Below are 19,789 nucleotides of genomic sequence, written 5' to 3'. Positions count from 1 at the left end.
GGGGCGTCTGTCGCTTCCCCTTCAAGGAAACCTTTCCCGTTTTCAAACCAGTGGTCTGGAGCCGGACTAATTCCTCGTCCGTCCCTGACTCCGTGTCCTTCCACCTGTCCACTTCCAGTTTTTCAGCCCAGGTGCCACTTCACCCCGGCTTGTGGGTGGCTGTGCATGGCAGGCGGGGGGGGGGGCCTCCCAGCGCATCAGGGGGCTAATGAGAAGCCGTGTGGCCGGGGGGATGATGTCTCCTGACCTGACAGGCCTTGACACACACGTCTGCCAGCGCTCTCTCTCTCTCCCCTGCGCAGCTCTACCTCCCATCCAAGCTGTTCTGACACTTTCAATCTGACTTAAGTGGATCTGGAGGGTCTCTGTGCATCCCCGGCCCCCCCTTCACACCCGCGCTTCCCTTTCCTTCCATCTGCACAGCGCCGAAGATGCACCGCTGCACCTGGAGTGTTCCTTCTGTCCACACGAGCAGAGACACGGAGGGTGTGAGAGACCGGGAAACAGAAAGATAGCACCGTTGCATGTAGGCGGGTTATTCCCTCTCTGATTCGTCCCTCTGCGTCCCGGCGAGGTGGGGATATCTCTGAGGATGTAGCTGGTGTTGAGGAGGGAAGGCGAGCGCCAGCCGGCCCCGGCCTTGGCTGAGCCGAGGCCGAGCTGGATGTAATTTACACTCGGCCCACCTCAGGGAGCAGGAGGAGAAACCATTACCTCCCTCCAGAAAGCTGCTCTTCCCACGTGGCTCCAACGAGTGTCAGCTTTCATATAAAAATGGATCCATTGCAATTAGAACTCTCCACCTCTCCCTTGCTCCCACCAGTGCCCCCCCCCCCCTCCCACTCTCTCATACCAAAGGTGTTTCGTGGATTTATATATATATATATATATAAAAAAGAAAATAAGACAAAGAGACGAGCAGCGAGCCGGAGACGATGAGCGGGGCGGACCGGAAGGCTGCCGCGATTTCCTGTCAAAACATTCAAAGTAGCGCGAGAGCTTTGTTGTGACAGAACGATTCCCGAGGCGGCGCCATCTCCTCCTCCACTCAGACGGAGACGGACACCCTAAATGGCTGAAAGTCATTTTTCTCCTCTTTAGCTTTATCTTTGGAAACCACGACAACAAGAATCTGTATTTCGGCTCCGTCTGTTCCTTTGACTAATGCCGGCCGACGGTTTCCCAGCTCTGGGTTTGAGTTGCTTTCAAATCAAAGAACTGACGTGTTTGCACTGGATCACGGACAGATGACTAATATGTGATATTTTCTTTTGCCATTTTCATTTCGCTAAGTGCTCAATTAGCATGAGGCTGCTCCTCCAGCCGTCATAGCTCTGAACCCCCCGGTAATAACTCAGCATTCACACCATGACTTTGAATTTGTGCAGGTCTAACAGAGGCACAGTTTCCGAGCATTAAAAACATTTGGTCAGAGTATTAACTTTTCTGAATCCTGAACACATTCATTTATAAATTTAAACACGAACAACAAGAAATTTTTGGAGTCTCCAAAATGTTTTTGTACCAACGGTGGATAAACAGATGGACAAAACTCACACAACTCTGCAGTTTTATAGATATTTTAGTTGCTTCCAGCTCTTTGTTTTTGTTTTATGGCCACAGCTTCTTGTTATTTCTAATCTTAGCGTTCATGACTGGCACCAAACATCTCGTCCTTAGTCTGCCAGAAATTATATTTACACACAACCAAGTTGCAGCCTTATGTTCGCAGACAGGGTCAATGACTGAAGCCAGAAATACTTTATATACATAACTAAATTTATACTCGTGAAGAACATCTTGTATCAAGCTCAGTTGTTGATCGCTGCCGAACATCGGAAAGTGACGGAGTAAACATGTTTTCCCGTCTGTTGAATCGACGAAACTCATTTCATGTCATCGGGAGACGAGTCCGACGCTCTGATCGATAACTCGTCCGTCTCTGACCTTCACGAGGACGACGATCAATCCCCAAAAGCTTTCACCCTCCTCATCGGCCACATTTACATTTTTATTGTCTGCACATTACAAGTTAATTACACACTGCTGATTTTCGGTGCACTTCTGCTAACTGCATTATTCTAATAAAAGAATCCACCCACTTTACTTTTTTTGAGTGTTATTGGTTGAATATCTCCTGTTTGCCCCAGAGCGAGAGCTAATTATCCAAAGCAGTCTAGCACAAAATGATTTGTGTTTGCTCGGTGGTGCATCCATTTGGGAGTCGTAATTTGGTTGTGGGCGTATGTTCGTCCTCACGTGGAGCCTTCGGGGACTTTAAAGTGCCAGAGTTTGTGTTTTTATCAAATTAAAGTTTGGCACCGACACCGGCTGTGTTTACATTTGGTCGTACTCCAGTTGAGGTCACATTTAAAGTATCAGTTTCCTTCAATCGACTCAGGTCTTATGGTGTTTTGTCTAAAGGCAAAAGTCTTCACACTTGGTGATGAATGGACACAATACAAGTCAGAAACCAGCTTTCAGAAATGCACTGAACTTTTATTCCTGGAGGATCTGAATGTGAGAAGTGGCACCAAGCTCCTTCAACATTTTGTTCTGCTACAATGAATAAATCAGGAAACTGAAATTACAGAAACCTACCGTCCTCTTCTCCGAGCAGCTTCACCTTCACTGTATACCTGTATACCTTCAAATAAACAGTGAAATAGAGAATATGGTGAATTACGAGTCAGCTGACAGACACACTGAGACTCATGAAGTCGACCGTTGTGTGGAAAAGACGAGTGTTTAGTTCGATGCTGCTTTTTCTCAGATGGGAATTCTTCTTCTCTGAGAAACTTTAAAGGTTCCCTCGAGAGTCTTTCTGTAAACAAACAAAAAGTTATGTTTACATTCAGTGTTTCTCTACCAAAGGCGAATGGCGAGTTGTGAGCACACAGAAGTGGGGTGTGTGTATTTACTTAATCATCAAACGTTTTTATTTATTTGCAATCCGTCTGCTTCCAGGCTTATTTGTTTGACCACACGTTTCCACGTCTGCTGAGAGTTGCATCACATGAACACACCCACGGTTCTGTTAATACTAAAACAAGGGTCCACGTTGGTCTGGCGTTCCTGATCCTTAGTACATTACAGCGTTGGAGTCCCATCCACTAACATGGAGAAGGCAAGGTTAATGACTTAAGCTGCAGCCAGACACCAGGGGGCGATCCAGATGCTTTGGCTTCACTTCTGCGGAGCTTGTTCTGGTGCAACCACCTGGATCATAAAAAACCATGACACAGAACAAACTGCTCAGTTCAGTGTGAAATGAACTAGTTTTGATTTAATCACTGATTTCACACTCAATCCTCAGTTCAGCTGGTGCAACAGACTGCTGCTCTTCTCCGTCTCCTCCGTGGAAACTCACCAACAAAACCAGGACCAGTGGTGTATAAAGTACTTGAAAGCCATACTTGAGTAAAAGTACAGATATCTTACCTGAAAGTGACTTCGGTAAAAGTAAAAGTCACCCGTCAGAAAATGACTTGAGTAAAAGTCTTAAAGTAGCTCATATTAAAAGTACTTAAGTATCAAAAGTATCTGGTGTTGAAATGTACTTAAGTATCAAAAGTAAAAGTACAAGTACCAAAATAAAAAATGCAAAGTGCTTTTTATAGAAGGCCTATACAGACACAAAACAACCCAAAATGTTTCTCCTCAAGATTTATCTCAACTGACTGAAAAATTATAACAACGATATGAATATAATGTATATAATGTATAATTTTACAAATTTTGAACCCTAGAGGAGAGAGAGTGAGAGAGAGAGAGAGAGAGAGAGAGAGCCAACCTCCGCTGCTCAAGTAACGAGCCAGTTTGAGAATGTAAGAAGTAGAAAGTACACATATTGGTGCTCAAATGTAACGAGTAAAAGTAAAAAGTCGTCAGGAAAAAAGAAGTACTCAAGTAAAGTACAGATATGTGAAAAATCTACTTAAGTACAGTAACGAAGTATTTCTACTTAACGAAGTAGAAACTTAACAAAGTATTTCTACTTCGTTACTTCCCACCACTGACCAGGACACACTCCTGTTCAAAATGGACAAAACAATCAGACTCACCTCAAAAGTAAAAATTAAAAACCCAGCATTGGTGAGCCAACATCAGATCAGCTCCCTGGAAACCGCCGCTGCCGCCGCCGCTCGCACCACAGCTGGCCGGCTGTCGTCAGCGCCGCATCAAAAGGGGAAACTCTGGAGTGGCTCAGCAACCACTGAGTCTCTGTGAGGAGCCAGCTGGTGGCTGCTGAGCTGAGGAGCGATCAGGAATGAAAGATAACTGCAAATTAAGTGAGCGAGCGTTGATTGAATGAGCGAGTGGGTGAGCGTGTGAATCTCGCGGCGGTCTGTGCTTTTCGCCTCCCGTCACTCTCGCTGTTGAATATTCCAACGGATTCGTGAAGAGAGACGAATCTATTCATCATGAATGTTAATCATGTGAACCTCCTGACACCCTGTTCTCAGCCCTTCAGTCAGTTGTGCGTTAAATGTTACACCATTTATGTGTTGACAGATAATACGTCTAAAGCTGATAAGGTGAACAGTTCTTATGATTTCTGGAAATATTAGATACATATATACCACAAAAGCAATCAGACTTATTTGAGGCTTTGACCTGCATAATGTAAAAGTTTCACAAAATTAGATTATACAAAATGAACATAGAGAAAATCAGTACAAACAGGTCGTTATAAAGACTTTATTATCAAGAGCAATAAGTATTTAAATATTAGAGCAAAGAAACAACATCTCAGAGGAAAATGCAGTTTGTTTCAGACTTTCTTTCTTTCATCTTGAATATGTTAGGTTGAGTCGATGGCTGGAGGCGGAGCTTCATCTACAGTCACATGTTTAAACCAACAACAGCCGATGTTCCCATCAACAGACGACATGTCCCGTCATCGTCCGGGAACAAAGCTCGTGTTAGTCACCGTCCCACGAGTCGCTCTTCATTAGAGCACGAGCGACGACCTGTTATGTGTTATAACATCTGCTGTCAGGTTAATATGTGCACAACAGGCCGTGTGCACCGTTAACAAAACAACAACAACACAAATAACTGATGCATAATTAGAGACACGAGCGGTGGAAGAGATGCTGACTCCACTGCCTGCTCCATAATGCATCACAAATGATGGATTAGATTACATTAGTTTTAGCTTTAGAGCTGCTGACAGTTTCCTCAGGGCAGAACCACGCTAGCTGTTTCCACCTGCCTCCAGTCTTAATGCTAAGCTAAGCTAACCAGGCTGTGACACGTTAATGCACCGATGCAAGATGTGAAGATGTGATTGCAATCAATCTAAGTATATTTCTGCAAATAACTATACATTTCTTTAAAAGGTTGAACGTCTTCATTTCTTATCAACAATGCATTTCCTTCAAACATCTGGATTAGAGATCAGTTTCTCGTGAGAGCTGTGAATGTCCATGAGGAACAATTCATTCAAATCAATTCAACCAAAAACTGATTCCAAGCTGCGAAGGAAAAATCAGATATGGTGTTTCTGTCAGTGAGTTAGACATCCAGTACTTCAAGAAGTTTCTTCCTCTCAGATCCCTGGAACACTTTGTTCTGTTTTGCAGTTTCCAACATGACAGCATTTTACTTCGGAGGGTTGAAGCAGAAGCAGGTTGTGTTAAATCAGGTGTCTGGGGAGTCTGGAGAGGGAGAGGTCGGCAGATGGGAGACATTCATCAGGGACACCTGCCGGAAACCAGGAGACAATATGACCTGATATTTCCTATAAACGGCCTCATTACCAGCTATGAAATCTGTGCTCTTTGGAGAGAGAGGTTCTTTAAAGGATGTTCGACTCATCGTTTTGAAAATGTTTAAACGCTCGAATGTTCAGAAAACACATCATCATCCTCAGACTGTTGCTGCAGCTCCTCTTTTCAGCCTCTGACTGAAACACCTGGTTTTAGCGCCTGTCTCTTTAAGACTCTTCTCTGGTCTGCTCTGATTGGCCAGCTGGTCCGCTCTGTTGTGATTGGTCCATTGCTTCCAACGTGTGTTACATTCGCAAAAAACCTCTATAACACACAAGGGGAAAGAAAAACTAAAAAAGCATCATATGTTTATTAAATTGTGACAAAAACAGAAAATCTACATTTATTTTGAGAGTTTAGAATAATCACGATATATAAATGGCGTGTGCAAGATGCTTGGCGGCACTCAGCTCTTCCAGATCCTCAGGCTGTAAGCGCGAGGCGAGCTGAAGAGCAGAACGAGTGTTGATAATTGTCTCCTTCATATTGACGTCCATTAGACAGGTATACCCCCCCCCCGATCCTCTCAATCCCTCCACACGCACTCATGCTGCACGTGAACACACACACACACACACACACACACACACACACACACACACACACACACACACACTCACACACGCTGCAGAACATCACCCGATCCCTCTCCCTTCTCACAGCGCTGAATCCAGCATTCCCAGCACTCAGCATCGATTATTAATGGAAAGTTTGAAAAGAGAAGAGGACGGAGGGAGGAGGAGGAGGCTAGAAACCGATCTTGCTCTTTATGCTCGCTGACGTGAAGAGGAAACTGCCCGAGGGTCACAGCCAGACTCTTCCCAGAAACCCTCCTGATGGGAAGTGCAGCGGCGGAGCGAGCGGCTTACGTAATGAATATCGCTCCTGCAGCACGTGGTCGTGAGGGGTCACGGAAATGTTTGAGGACGATGAATGAGCTTATTTTCAGAGTAAAATTAGAGTATTGGCGATGAGGAGATTGGAGAATTGATCGTATTGTATCAGATGAACTGGGAGAGAGCTGAGAGTCCAGTGGGAACACGTGGTTGGTTTTTATTATGCTGGAGCTAAAGTTTCACAATCAGCATATTCTTTAATAATTTAAAAGTCCACTCTTGTGAATTATGAGTAGGGTTGCAAAATTCCGGGAATTTTCAAAGTTGGAAACTTTCCATGGAAATTAACGGGAATTAACGGGAATTAACGGGAATATACGGGAATTAACGGGAATATACGGGAATTAACGGGAATTAACGGGAATTAACTGGAAATGTTGTGGGTAATTCATACTAACTGTATGTACCTTGTCATATACAGACATAAATATAAACATTTTGTTGTGTCATAGGCTGATTTGAGCCCTGACGAAACTTTGGGCACTTGACTATATGCTTCTGCATCGTTGTGTCATTCTTAACATAGGTCTTTGCACAGTATTTGCAAATGTACACAGCCTTTCCTTCTACATTGGATGAGGTGAAATGTCTCCACACATGAGAGAGTGCACGTGGCATTGTTCTGTAGAATAAGATGAGAAAAAAGTTTGTAAAAAAACACTAATGCAATGCCAGAGATATAAATAGTTAGACAAACAATTGGAATAGTCTGTAAAAATATTTTACAATTGATGGATAAATTATAATGGAAATAGGCTAGATGAACAGATGAACAATCCTCAATCAGCATGCTAACATATTTTCCCAAAATTCCCGTGCTTAATATTCCCGTGGAAAGTTTCCGGAAATTTACCGGAAACTTTCCACCCCTTTGCAACCCTAATTATGAGCAAAGCTGCTTGAACTTAATAAACTTTTGCTTGATGAAGACTTGAAAAAAGACTTTATCTCTGCCTTTTGTTGTTGTTGACAACTGTGAATCCTTGAGCGACTAAAAATAAAACATTTCCATTGCTGTTTCCACCGGTGAGAATGATGTGATCTCACCTTTTAAACACAAACTAAATGTGATAAAAACTTTTTTCCTGACACCCGCTCTCACATCGTTTAAAGCCGAGCCTCCGGGGAACAGCTGCGAGTTTCTGTCTCACCACAAACAACACCCGGCCCGGAGTGGCACGTGACCGGGATCCAGCTGCTGTTCTGCAGTTTATCCAAAACGCAGTCGGGAGCCCAGTGTTTTCCCCCTGTGTGTTATTTTATTTTTTTGAGCTGCTCGTCCTGTGCCCTCCTTCCGTCCCCGCGGAGCCAAACGTGCGTCAGCAAGTTGCCGAGCGGCTGAGACGCCTGAGATCTCTTCATCGGATCCTCAGCCTCCTCTCTGCGTTTCGTCAGGAATCCACTCAGGACTCAGTTTTTCTAATATTACTTTCTTCACCCTCTTAAAGGGAGTTCCAGAGGCTGCTCCATGCTGCAGATGTAAGACAGCTGAGTCATGTCAGAAGTATTTCTGGTCGACCATGTGTCACAGGACGGCCGCGGCCCCCCCCCCTCTCTCCTGTGGGGTCCTCTGTGTCCCTCTAACTGATTCAGACCCAGTGAGCGAAAAAAAAATCCACATGCCTGCATCTCCTCCGCGGCCTGAGGGATCGTATTAATGGCTCGGCTAATCCGATTACCATTAACAATCCCACTGGGGAAATCGCTGCACATCTGCAACGGACAGATAATTGTGTTGCCTCAGATGTTTGTGTCTTTCTCTAGTTTTTGTGCGTGTGTTTGTTCTCCTTCTTGGAAGATCATCAGTGTGTGTGTGTGTGGTTGATGTTTTTGTATGGGCGCCATGTCTCTGCGATTCTCGGTCTTTGGATCCTCGTCTCTGTCTCAAGGGCAGTTCCTCTGTGATGTTAGCAGCCTCAGATGCAGCCGTGTTATGAGTCATGCCAGCGATGGATGTAAAATGTCAGCGCGCTTCTGTCATGTCGTGTTTTAACTATTAAAGTCAACGTGATTCATGACATTTCCTCTTTGATTTTTCATTTATAGCTTCTTGAGAAATAGAGGTGAACCTTCAAAAGATTAATCAGCTGTAGAGTCGGAGCCGTGCTGGTAATGCAATGCCCGTTATATTTGAAATTATACTAAATAGAAGCAGTGTGGGAAGAATTATGTAAATATTGAAATCATTATCTTTTGCTTCATTATAATTATAATTAGTTTCTGATGCTTAAAATTTGTTTCATGTAACGATTGAGGTCTGAGGTTGTTGGGTTCAGGTGAATTTCAACTGCACTGCATTTTTAAACATGACTTTATCCGGCTATATTTGGAATAATTCTTTTTAATTTGTAAATATGTAACAAATTCATATTGATATAGATATTTAACAGCAGTTTAAACACAACAGGATGCCGTCTTGAATATGACTGGGCTGGTTTTGCTGTTGATATTTTACTCAGACTGGAAACTATCCAAACTCAAGGTCAACTTACCAGTTCTCTCTGGAGCTTTCAACACATCACACAGACGTCATCGACAGAGGGAATCTGCTCAGTGATGGATCTGTGAAGCTTAACATTTTATCAAATGCATCCAAGTTCATTTCCAGGCCTGGAACTCAATGACCATTCGCCCACAACCTGTCCTGAGCTTTCAGACAGATTGAAGGTTTTCATTAGTGAGTTAATGTTTTGGGATTAGGAAAGACATCGTTGTTATTCGAACTCTTTCTGTCTTGCAGGTCGGGATTCTTTACTTCCAGCCGAGTGTTTTCCGATGCATCCTGCTGCGATGGGTCCGTCTGCTGGGTTTTGCCACCGTCTATGGGACTCTGACTCTGAAGCTGTACAGGTAACACACACACACACACACACGAACACACACACACAAACGCATACATTGGCCCCTTGCCTCATGTCAGCAGGGATTATCTCCAGCGCCCCCTGTGGCCCTGAAAGTATAAGCGGTACAGATGATGGATGGATGAGTTACTTTAGTGCTTATGTGTCTTATCAGGTGATAAGAGAAGTGTGAGCAGTGTTTTTCTGTAACGTCAGGCATAGACTCAAGGTTTAGGACCACACAGTTTGCTCTGGTCCCAAATGATCTCCATATATATCGTTTGGAAGAGAACAGACCGAGAGACAAATGTGTGAGTGAGCAGAGGAAGGGAGAGAAGTGCCAGAGGGCTGAGAGAACAGGGGAGGATATCCAGCACTGAATAACCCGTAATGAGACAGCAGCTCCGCCGTGTTTAAAGCAACGCACTCCAAATTGTTCTTCTGTGGGTCTTTCTGTCAGGTGGATGTGTCAGAAAGGCCCGGTGAAGACGCTGATTAAGAGGATGTGGCTAATGCGAGCAGCGTAAACCCTCGGAGCTGCGAGTCAACATATCGCACAGATCAATTTTTGATGGGGGGCTCATTAGCGGCGAGCGCAGTGGACACTTCATCAATGTGCGTGAAGGGCAGAGCCTAAGAATAGCGACGGCTGGTCACGTGTCCCGGCTGAATTTAATTCCTGTTGCGCCGTCTTTGTGTTTCCGTGTATTTATGGCTTCATGTATTAAACATGGGAGAGGAAAGAGTCACTGCTGGAAACCGTGATGCATCTTACGGATGAAATGTTCTTATATTCTTATTCTTGTTCTTATAGTCCAGGCAAAGTAACCCATTTTGGAGCCAAAAATAGAATTAATTGTAAAAGAATTTTTTTCAGCATAGATTATTTCTATGAGGTGTCCAGAACAACATACTAAAAGTCCTAAGAAATCCTAGTTTAGGAAATATGTTTATTTCTCATCAATGTGCCAATAAGGCAACAATACACCCCAAAAGGGCTATTTTTTTCTTTTACTCCTATCAAAATGAAACTTTACACAATGAAAGTAACCATGAAACGTAACATTTTTTGTATTACAAGTTTCTTTGAAAATTTATTTTAATATGCAAGTGAGCTATACACTTATCGAATATGCCCAAAATACACCCAGCTCATGTGCTTGTCAAATTCATTTCAAAAGAAACTTGTAATACAAAAAAAGTTACTTTTCATAAATACTTTTACTATGTAAAGTTTTATTGTGGTAGGAGTAAAGGAAAAAATTAAGCCTATTTGGGTGTATTTGGGGCATAGTCGATTAGTGTATAGCTCATTTGCATATTCAAATTCATTTTCAAAGAAACAATACAAAAAATGTTACGTTTCATGGTTACTTTCATTGTGTAAAATTTCATTTTGATAGGAGTAAACGAAAAAAATAGCACTTTTGGGGTGTATTGTTGCCGGGCCTTATTGGTACACATTGATGAGAATTAAACATATTTCCTAAACTAGGATTTCTTAGGACTTTTAGTATGTTGTTCTGGACACCTCATAGAAATGATCTATGCTGAAAAAAATTCTTTTACAATTAGTCGGTCGGAAAACGCTACTTTGCCTGGACTATTAGTCCTTGGTCGTACTAAGCTGCATGCACATGGACAGTAGCTACGATAAAAAGTGAAATCCTTAAAACTCTTCTATAATCTGGAACAACTCATCCCATCATAGATGCTCAGTTTGACATATATTTTATATCTTATTCTACAGTGTATTTGCATGTTGTTCTGAGGGTCTCTCATCCTCCTCTTCCTCCTCCTGACAGGGTGCTAAAGGTGTTCCTCTCCCGGACGGCCCAGAGGATCCCCTACATGACCAGCTGGCGAGTGCTGCGTCTGCTGGGCATCATCCTCCTCATCGTCTGCTGGTTCCTGGTGGCGTGGACATCTGCCGTCTGTCAGAACCCGGACAGGAAGTCCACCCTCATCGACGTGGGCTACACGCCCGACGGGCTGCAGTTCAGCATGTGTCTGCTGGACCGCTGGGACTACATGATGGCTGTCGGTGAGCTGCCCCTCCGCGTCCACACGGGGGGGGGGGGGTTTACATAGATGAATACACGCTTCATTCTGTTTGGGCGCCACACAGAGAAAACACGGGTTATTTGAGGTATTCATGTCAGGGAAATCCAGAGGTAATTTGTCTGGCGCGATACATTAGGAGTTCAAAGAGTGTAAGAGAGATGAGGGGAGAGTGAGTGATGAGGAGAAGTGGGAGGAGGGAGACAGTTTGCCTCCATCTACATTTGGCAGCGCTCTCCTGTTTCCCAAAAGAAAGACATTAATCCTCCCGACTGCTGCTGCACTTTTGGGTGTTTCCTGTGTTTCTGGCTCGGAGGCGAGGGAACGACCGGCAGCAGATACAGACAGATGAGGCATCGGCGGCGCTCGGCGGGGGGGCTGCATCTCGCACTCAGGAAATCTGCATCCTGTTTTTTCACAGCTGCTGACTCAGGCTGCACGAGGGAGAGAGAAACGCGGTCCGATTTGAATTCTGGGTAAAACGAGTGGACCCCCGGCAGGGCGGACACGCTGCGATAGTGTAAAACCAGGACAGATTTCCTTTCTGTTCATCGGGGGGGTAAAAATAGGAATGTGCAGGTCAGCTCTGACGTCAAAAAACAACATGCAAACGCACAACAAGGTGCAGTTTCAGCAATGCAATTATATGTTGGATAATTAATCTTGTGTTTTACATTAGATATAAGCATATTTCTCTTGTGTTGTTGCTGAACCAGCAGCATTTGTTTTATGTTTGTTCACCACAAACCAGGATTTTATGTCTTCTACAGTGGAGAATTTATAGAGTGTAGATTATTATGGTTAATGAATCGTTTTCTGATGCTTTATCACTATAATCAGGTAAATAAGACTCATATTTCTTGTACAAGAGGTTTTTAATAAAAGTTTCTGCCGTAAAAAAACCTGCATGTTGACTATCGAGCTCCCTGTATATGAACCATTACATGCGGCGGCCATGTTGGTGAACAAGGATCCATTTATTATCTAGAGAAAACAACCACAGCTGTTATAACTGAGTTTGTCAGCTGTTGTGAGCAGATATTTGTATGTAAACCTGTGTTGTACATAGGGTTGCAAAGGGGCGGAAAGTTTCCGGTAAATTTACGGAAACTTTCTGGAAACTTTCCATGGGAAGTTAGTTCGGGAATTTTGGGAATTTTGAAAAAAAAAAACTACGCAAATTAGACTATTAGAGCAATAAAAACATCATTCAAAACTCTATTTTAAAGATGTATGGAACGTTGAGTTTCAACCCTACACTGGTCATTCTTCCATCACATGCACAGATAACTCCCAGCATCCTTCACTCTACAGCAGGGCTATTGAGGCCTGCTGTAGAGTGCAGGACTAGTCAGGTAAGTTTCCATGATATTACTGGGAAAAATATATTAGCATGCTGATTGAGGATTGTTCATCTGATCATCTAGACTATTTCCATTCATTTATCCATCAATTGTAAAATATGTTTACAGACAATTCCAATTGTTTGGCTAACTATTTATATCTCTGGCATTGCATTAGTGTTTTTTTACAAACTTTTTTCTCATCTTATTCTACAGAACAATGCCACGTGCACTCTCTCATGTGTGGAGACATTTCACCCCATCCAATGTAGAAGGAAAGGCTGTGTACATTTGCAAATACTGTGCAAAGACCTATGTTAAGAATGACACAACGATGCAGAAGCATATAGTCAAGTGCCCAAAGTTTCCTCAGGGCTCAAATCAGCCTATGACAAAACAAAATGTTTATATTCATGTCTATATATGACAAGGTAAATACAGTTAGTATAAATTACCCACAACATTTCCAGTTTATTCCCGTATATTCCCGTACATTCCCGTTAATTCCCGTTAATTCCCATGGAAAGTTTCCAACTTTGAATATTCCCGGAATTTTGCAACCCTAGTTGTACAACAATTGAACAATAGAGGTTGTTGTGTTTATGTGACTTTTTTATGTTGTTGGTCCTGTGCACTGCATATAAATGTTTTTTTTCCCCTGTGTCTTCATTGTGTTCCTCTTGTCTCACTCTTCCCAGCCGAGTTCCTCTTCCTGCTGTGGGCAGTGTACCTGTGCTACGCCGTGAGGACGGTGCCGTCGGCGTTCCACGAGCCGCGCTACATGGCCATCGCCGTTCACAGCGAGCTCGTCCTGTCAGCGATATTCCATGTGATCAGGTAACGACTTTTACATTCACATCTGGATGCTAATCTTACATTACAGCTAAACTTCAAAGGGTCCCATAGGAAACATGTTAAATATAAACTGTTATAAAAACATGTACTGAAATATGAAATATCTAGCCAGTATCAAAAAATGTATAAGAGAGCAATGCATTTTTCATTAAAGTCATATAAATGACTCATTAAAAACAGTCTTATTCAGTCTTATCCTCCAATAAACCGCTGCTCAACAGGAGCACCAGTAGGAAAAGAGACATTAAGTCAGCAAGCAGCCTCATTAATGTCAGTCACAAAGAAACATCGAGCACAGAAAGGCTCCTTTCAGAAACTTGATCTGTTGAGATGATATTATAATGTTTTGTTTAAAGGTAATTTGGCATAGTAAAAGTTGGTTAGTGTATAATTGGGTTATTAGCAAAAGAAAAAGCATCATCACATCAGTCAGAAAATCAACCACATACATACAACATATTGTCATTTCACAAAAAACTCTGTACTTACAAATATAATATTATATATAAGGTTTAAATGATCTGCTTGTCTCTAGAAGCCATTATAGGGAGGTTGAATTGATGTATATTTGTGTTATTTATGAAAATTCATCCTTTAAACTTCGACGATCACAGGAAGATCTGTAATAAATATCCGTTCCTGGTGCAGTCACGTCCGTGCATCAGCTCCCCGGAGAATAAAACATAATTACCAACAAACGCATCATCCTCAACATGTACAGATGCTGTCACATCCATTTACAACATGTTTCCACATTCACCGGCTCCATATTTAATATCATGGCGTTTGCTGGCTGGTGTCATTCTGACGTTTATGTCCTCCACTAGATCGTCTCATTTGCATCACATATAGGCTGAATGAGGCTCAACCCTTCTGTTCATGTGGGAGCTGTTTCTGTTTTTAATCTCCATTGTAGTGAAATCCGGCCTCTCCCTCCAGTGTTCACGTCAAATAGCTGCAGCTTGCAGGTTGTAAATGAGACCTTCCAGCTGACATTGCCGTTCCCAGCTGGTGCCCCCCCCCCCCATCACATTATTAAACATCAACCATATCAGAGCATAAACATAAATAACTAGAATTATTGGCACCTGTAAAACAACATAAATGTATCACAGACTTAGTCCAGGCAAAGTAGCGTTTTACGACCGACTAATTGTAAAAGAATTTTTTTCAGCATAGATCATTTCTATGAGGTGTCCAGAACAACATACTAAAAGTCCTAAGAAATCCTAGTTGAGGAAATATGTTTAATTCTCATCAGTGAGAAAAAGACTATTTTTTTCCTTTACTCCAATCAAAATAAAACTTTACACAATGAAAGTAACCATGAAACGTAACATTTTTTGTATTACAAGTTTCTTTTGAAATGAATTTGACAAGCACATGAGCTCCGCACTTATTGAATATGTCCTCATTTGCATAAGCAAACACCATTCATATGTATTACAAATACATACATAAATTCATTTTCAAAGAAACTTTTAATACAAAAAATGTTACGTTTCATGGCTACTTTCATTGTATAAAGTTTCATTTTGATAGGAGTAAATGAAAAAATAGTCTTTTTGGGGTGTATAGTTGCCTTATATGCACACATTGATGAGAATTAAACATATTTCCGCAACTAGGATTTCTTAGGACTTTTAGTATGTTGTTCTGGACACCTCATAGAAATAATCTATGCTGAAAAAAATTCTTTTACAATTACTTCTATTTTTGGCTCCAAAATGGGCTACTTTGCCTGGACTATGATAGCTTCTTGGAGAAATCAGAGTTGTGGGCATATTTGAACGTCTGGTTCTGCGTGACTCCGCCTTATCGTGAGTCTGTTCTCTGCAGAAAATGACCAGACGAGACCCCCTGATAAATTGGACAGTTGCCTGGTGTGGCGAGTTGAGTCTGACTGACGGGCTGCCACCAGAGACCACGCCGTGCACTGGAGCTTGTTACACGCGTCCATTTGTGTTACTCGCAGAACCGGCGATTTGATCCCACGGTGGCCAGTTACAGCTCCTCGCTTTGCCGTGGTGGTCGTCAGGTTTTAGTATGAGGTCCAGGTGCGAATGGGATGCGGAGAGAAAATGACGGCTACTTCCCTGCGGGGGAGTGTAGAGGGATGAGGAGGGGTTCGGCGTGCCAAGGTTATTAAATCCTCATCTGCACAGACACTCGCCATCAAACAGGAAGGAGGGAAGACTTCAGAGCTTTGGGGCATTTCATGAGCTGGACCTTTGCCGTCACTCATGCCTCTGAGCCATTACGGCAGTAACTGTTCGTTAATTAGCCATTTGCCAACTTCTACAATGTAATGGGGCTGCCAGATGACTTTCCGGTGGTTGAATTAGCATCTGACAGGACGTGCCTTCATATCCTCGCCGTGCTCAAGGTCTCACTGTGCTGAAAAGCCTGTTCATTCACTTGAAATAAAAGACTTGAGCTTCTCCTCACACGCTCTATTGTTTCTGCCGGTAATTATCTCATATTCCACCAACTGCTTTGCCACAGCGGGCCCAGTGTTTTGCTGTCTGGTGCATTAATAGGCTGCAGCTTGTGACCAGATCAAGGTCACTCCCCCTTTTTGTTGTGAATCCAATTGAAGGAATGAGGAGAAATATGGTGTCCTTGCTGGAAGCAGGGATCAAGTGGAGCATTATCCGAGGCGCTGGACTTGACGCCTGGACAGACAGTGTGTAAATCTACTTTGGCTGAAAACTCATTAAGTCTGCAGGCGTCTGTCTCCCCCGGCTCCATCTGTATCTCAGAGGTTTACTGCAGACGGAGCAAAGTGTGTGGACGTCACAACATAATTTAGTCGTGCTTCACTGCAGCTACCGTGTGAGCATTTTCAATTTGACAATCAGCTATCATAAGGCGTTTTAACATGGGTAATGAACAGCACTTTCATTGTGAGAGCATCTGGAGGCATCTGTTCTATGGAGATTCAATTTCTTGTATTTTATTCTTTCTCATTTCTATCCATCTGCTCTTTTTTTTCCTTCTATTTGCATTCTGACAGGTTCACTCTTGCCCCTGAGCTCCATCCAGACTGGATGCTGCTGCTGTTCTTCACCCACACCCACCTAACTGTCACAGTGACACTGGGTCTGCTTCTCATTCCTAAGGTAAAGTTTACAACATGTGATTCAGTTTCTTCCACTTGCCCAAGAAAAGTAAAATATTGCTGCTATTTTTTAGACTTTGCATTTGTCTCGATACCATTTGTCCACTTTCCTGATATCGACTCTGATGACAAGACAATACAGAGAATCGATCCAATACCAGTGCATTTGAATGAATCTACTATCAGCAGTATTTCGGGCATTACAGATGTTGACATTGGTATGAGAACATCTCTTATTTTGAAGTTTGAATCAACTAATAATGTATTTATCCGCTAGTTCCTGTTTGCTGGCGCCCACATGAGAGACGATATTGCCTCTGAGGCCTACGAGGACGAGCTGGACATGGGTCGATCTGGGTCGTACCTAAACAGCAGCATCACCTCTGCATGGAGCGAGCACAGTTTGGACCCTGAGGACATTCGGGTAAGACCTGGCTTCCGTTTACCTTTCCACCTCCAATGTATAACCTGGTGATAACGTTTTTTAAAATCCTACCAAAAATACTGAGCCATGGCAGTTCTTTATTGCAGACACCAGAGGAAATGGGCCATCTCAGTTCTATTAATGGCTGTGGCGTAAGGCCTTGTGACAGTCATTGGGAAAAACGTACCAACGTGAGCGGAGATTTCTGTTTGTCTGTTAGCGCTGAAGAAGTCTCTCTACCAAAAGATTTGGGCTCGTCAATCAAACTATCATTATACGGGATGGTGACAGATATATGATTAATTCAAGACCTGAGCTTAGAGGCTGTTTCAGACCCAACATCAATTCACACTCCGTTTCCTTTAAAGCTGTTCAGGACTGTGCTGTCTTTGCTTTTTCTTTCAGCTCGCATGTGAGATTCCGTAGTGCATCACCTAACAACTGTTTGTTACTCACGTGTCATGGATTTGTACGGCATGTTCTCTGTGCAGTAGAGTGTCTGCTTTTTTTCGTAACAGTGTTTTAATCGTAAGAATACCGATATATTTGCTTGTAGCAGGAGACTGACCACTTCTCTTTTGTCTTTCCAATCATTCTGGCAACCGTGTTTAGGAGGAGTTGAAGAAACTCTACTCCCAGTTGGAGATTTACAAGCGGAAGAAGATGCTGGCGAACAATCCTCATCTCCAGAAGAAGCGCAGCTCCAAGAAAGGGCTGGGTCGCTCGCTGATGAGGCGCATCACAGAAATCCCTGAATCTGTCCACCGTCAATGCAGCCGGGAAGACAAGGAGTTGGGGGAGCATGGGAGCAATCGTAACAGCATTTGCATGTTGAAAAAGAATCCCTTCGATCCGCCTCACCCAGGAAAACCAGCCAAGGAGGAGACGCTAAAGAACAAGGTTTTCTCCCTGAAGAAGTCCCACAGTAGCTACGACCACGTCCGCGACCAGAACGAAGACTCCAACAGCTCCACAACAGACAAGATGGAGGTGACTCCGGCGGAAGGATCCCTCCTGGAAACGCTTATGGGCAAGAAACTGGTCAAGAAGAAATCTAGTGAGAATGTAAGTGTCCCCAGCGATTCTACAGAATGTGTCCCTTTGGTCTGCAAGTCTGCCAGCGCCCATAACCTCACTGCAGACAAGAAACCAATTCATCCGAAAGCTTCAATGCTGCAGAAGTCACTCAGTGTCATCGCCAGTGCCAAAGAGAAGACTTTGGGTTTGACAGGAAAGGCCCCGAGTGCAGAGGACAACAATAAGAAGAGTCAGTCGAAGAGCAAAGAGACAAGGGCCGGTGCAGAGCCAGAAAACGAAGGCCCGTCTAAGATGATTATCAGCCAGTCGGTTGAGTACAAACAGACTGTGGCTAAAGGTACGATTATGAAACAGCCAGTAAGCGGCAGCGAGCCATCAATCTGTTCCGATCCAGTCAAGGGAAAGGACCTCTACGATCTCTCGGAGGTTTGCCCCTGGGAAGTGGAAGATGTCCCAACTCCAACTGAAAACAAAGTCCAAAAGCACGTATCTATCGCACCAAAGGAAACCACGACAGTTCACGGAGGGAGCACCAAGGGAGGCAAATCTCAGCAGAAGCAGAAAGCATCCGATCACTCGAGTGGCAGGAATTCAAAGGAGATTCAGAAGACGACTGCTGTTCGGGCAGAGGTTTGTCCCTGGGAGGACGGAGGTGAGAGTAACGTTAGTCAAGGGGAAGGGTCAAAGCAACAATTATCTAGTCAGACTAGTCAATTTGCTAAAACCCAGCCGCCTCATTCTGCAGTAGAAAGCTCCAAAACAGCTCGGGTAGACGTTTGTCCTTGGGACTTTGAGGAGCCTCAAACAACAACAGAAGTGTCTCGCTCATCAGATACGATAAAGCAGAAAAAAGGTACATCTCCTGTGGACTCTAGAGGGAAAAGTGTCCTTTCAGATCCATCCAAAGTAGGAGGCTCACTCCAGCCACCGACTAAAGCTGATGTGTGTCCCTGGGACTATGACAGTACTGCAGTATCTCCAAATTCTGAGAGGACGCCAAGTCCCTCTCAAGTTGCCAAAACCAAGGAAGACCTTTCAAAAAAGAAGGCTACCCCTTCCACAAGAACACTTGACAAAGAGAAATCAAAAGACACTGATGATGAGAAAAGTAGAACAAAATCTAAGGACAAGAGTAAATCATCAGAGAGACACGCAATTCCGCAAAAGCTGGCCGAGGTTTGTCCGTGGGATGTAGAGAGTCAGCCGGAGGTACCGCTGGTGGAAAAAAGGAAAAGCGTGAATGTTGGAGCCGCCAAACCAAAACCGGCTGAAGTCTGTCCATGGGAGTTTGAGGATACGTCAGCTAGTAAAGGGACAGACAAAAGTGCTTCTGTGGTCAAACAGAGCAATCCTAAAGGCGGCGTCGAAGCTGCTGCTAAAAAGGCAGATGTTTGTCCCTGGGACTTTGAGGAGAGCACATCAAGCAAGCAGGCATGA

General features: G+C 43.5%; 1 protein-coding gene across 1 annotated transcript in view; it reads left to right on the top strand.

Moving 5' to 3' along the window:
- Nucleotides 1-19,789, top strand: part of gpr158a (G protein-coupled receptor 158a) — a 54,715-nt gene extending 34,926 nt beyond the window's left edge. Inside the window, exons 6-12 of the mRNA XM_061094137.1 lie at nt 9,411-9,520; nt 11,316-11,554; nt 13,613-13,751; nt 16,786-16,891; nt 17,168-17,314; nt 17,422-17,505; nt 17,927-19,789. Coding sequence (XP_060950120.1) covers nt 9,411-9,520; nt 11,316-11,554; nt 13,613-13,751; nt 16,786-16,891; nt 17,168-17,314; nt 17,422-17,505; nt 17,927-19,789 — 2,688 coding nt within the window. The remainder of the gene's footprint in view (nt 1-9,410; nt 9,521-11,315; nt 11,555-13,612; nt 13,752-16,785; nt 16,892-17,167; nt 17,315-17,421; nt 17,506-17,926) is intronic.

The sequence above is a fragment of the Limanda limanda genome, chromosome 20 (genome assembly GCF_963576545.1).
Source record: "Limanda limanda chromosome 20, fLimLim1.1, whole genome shotgun sequence".
NCBI lineage: Eukaryota > Metazoa > Chordata > Actinopteri > Pleuronectiformes > Pleuronectidae > Limanda > Limanda limanda.
Note: the sequence above shows the minus strand (reverse complement) of the source record. Positions and strands in the feature narration are given on the sequence as shown.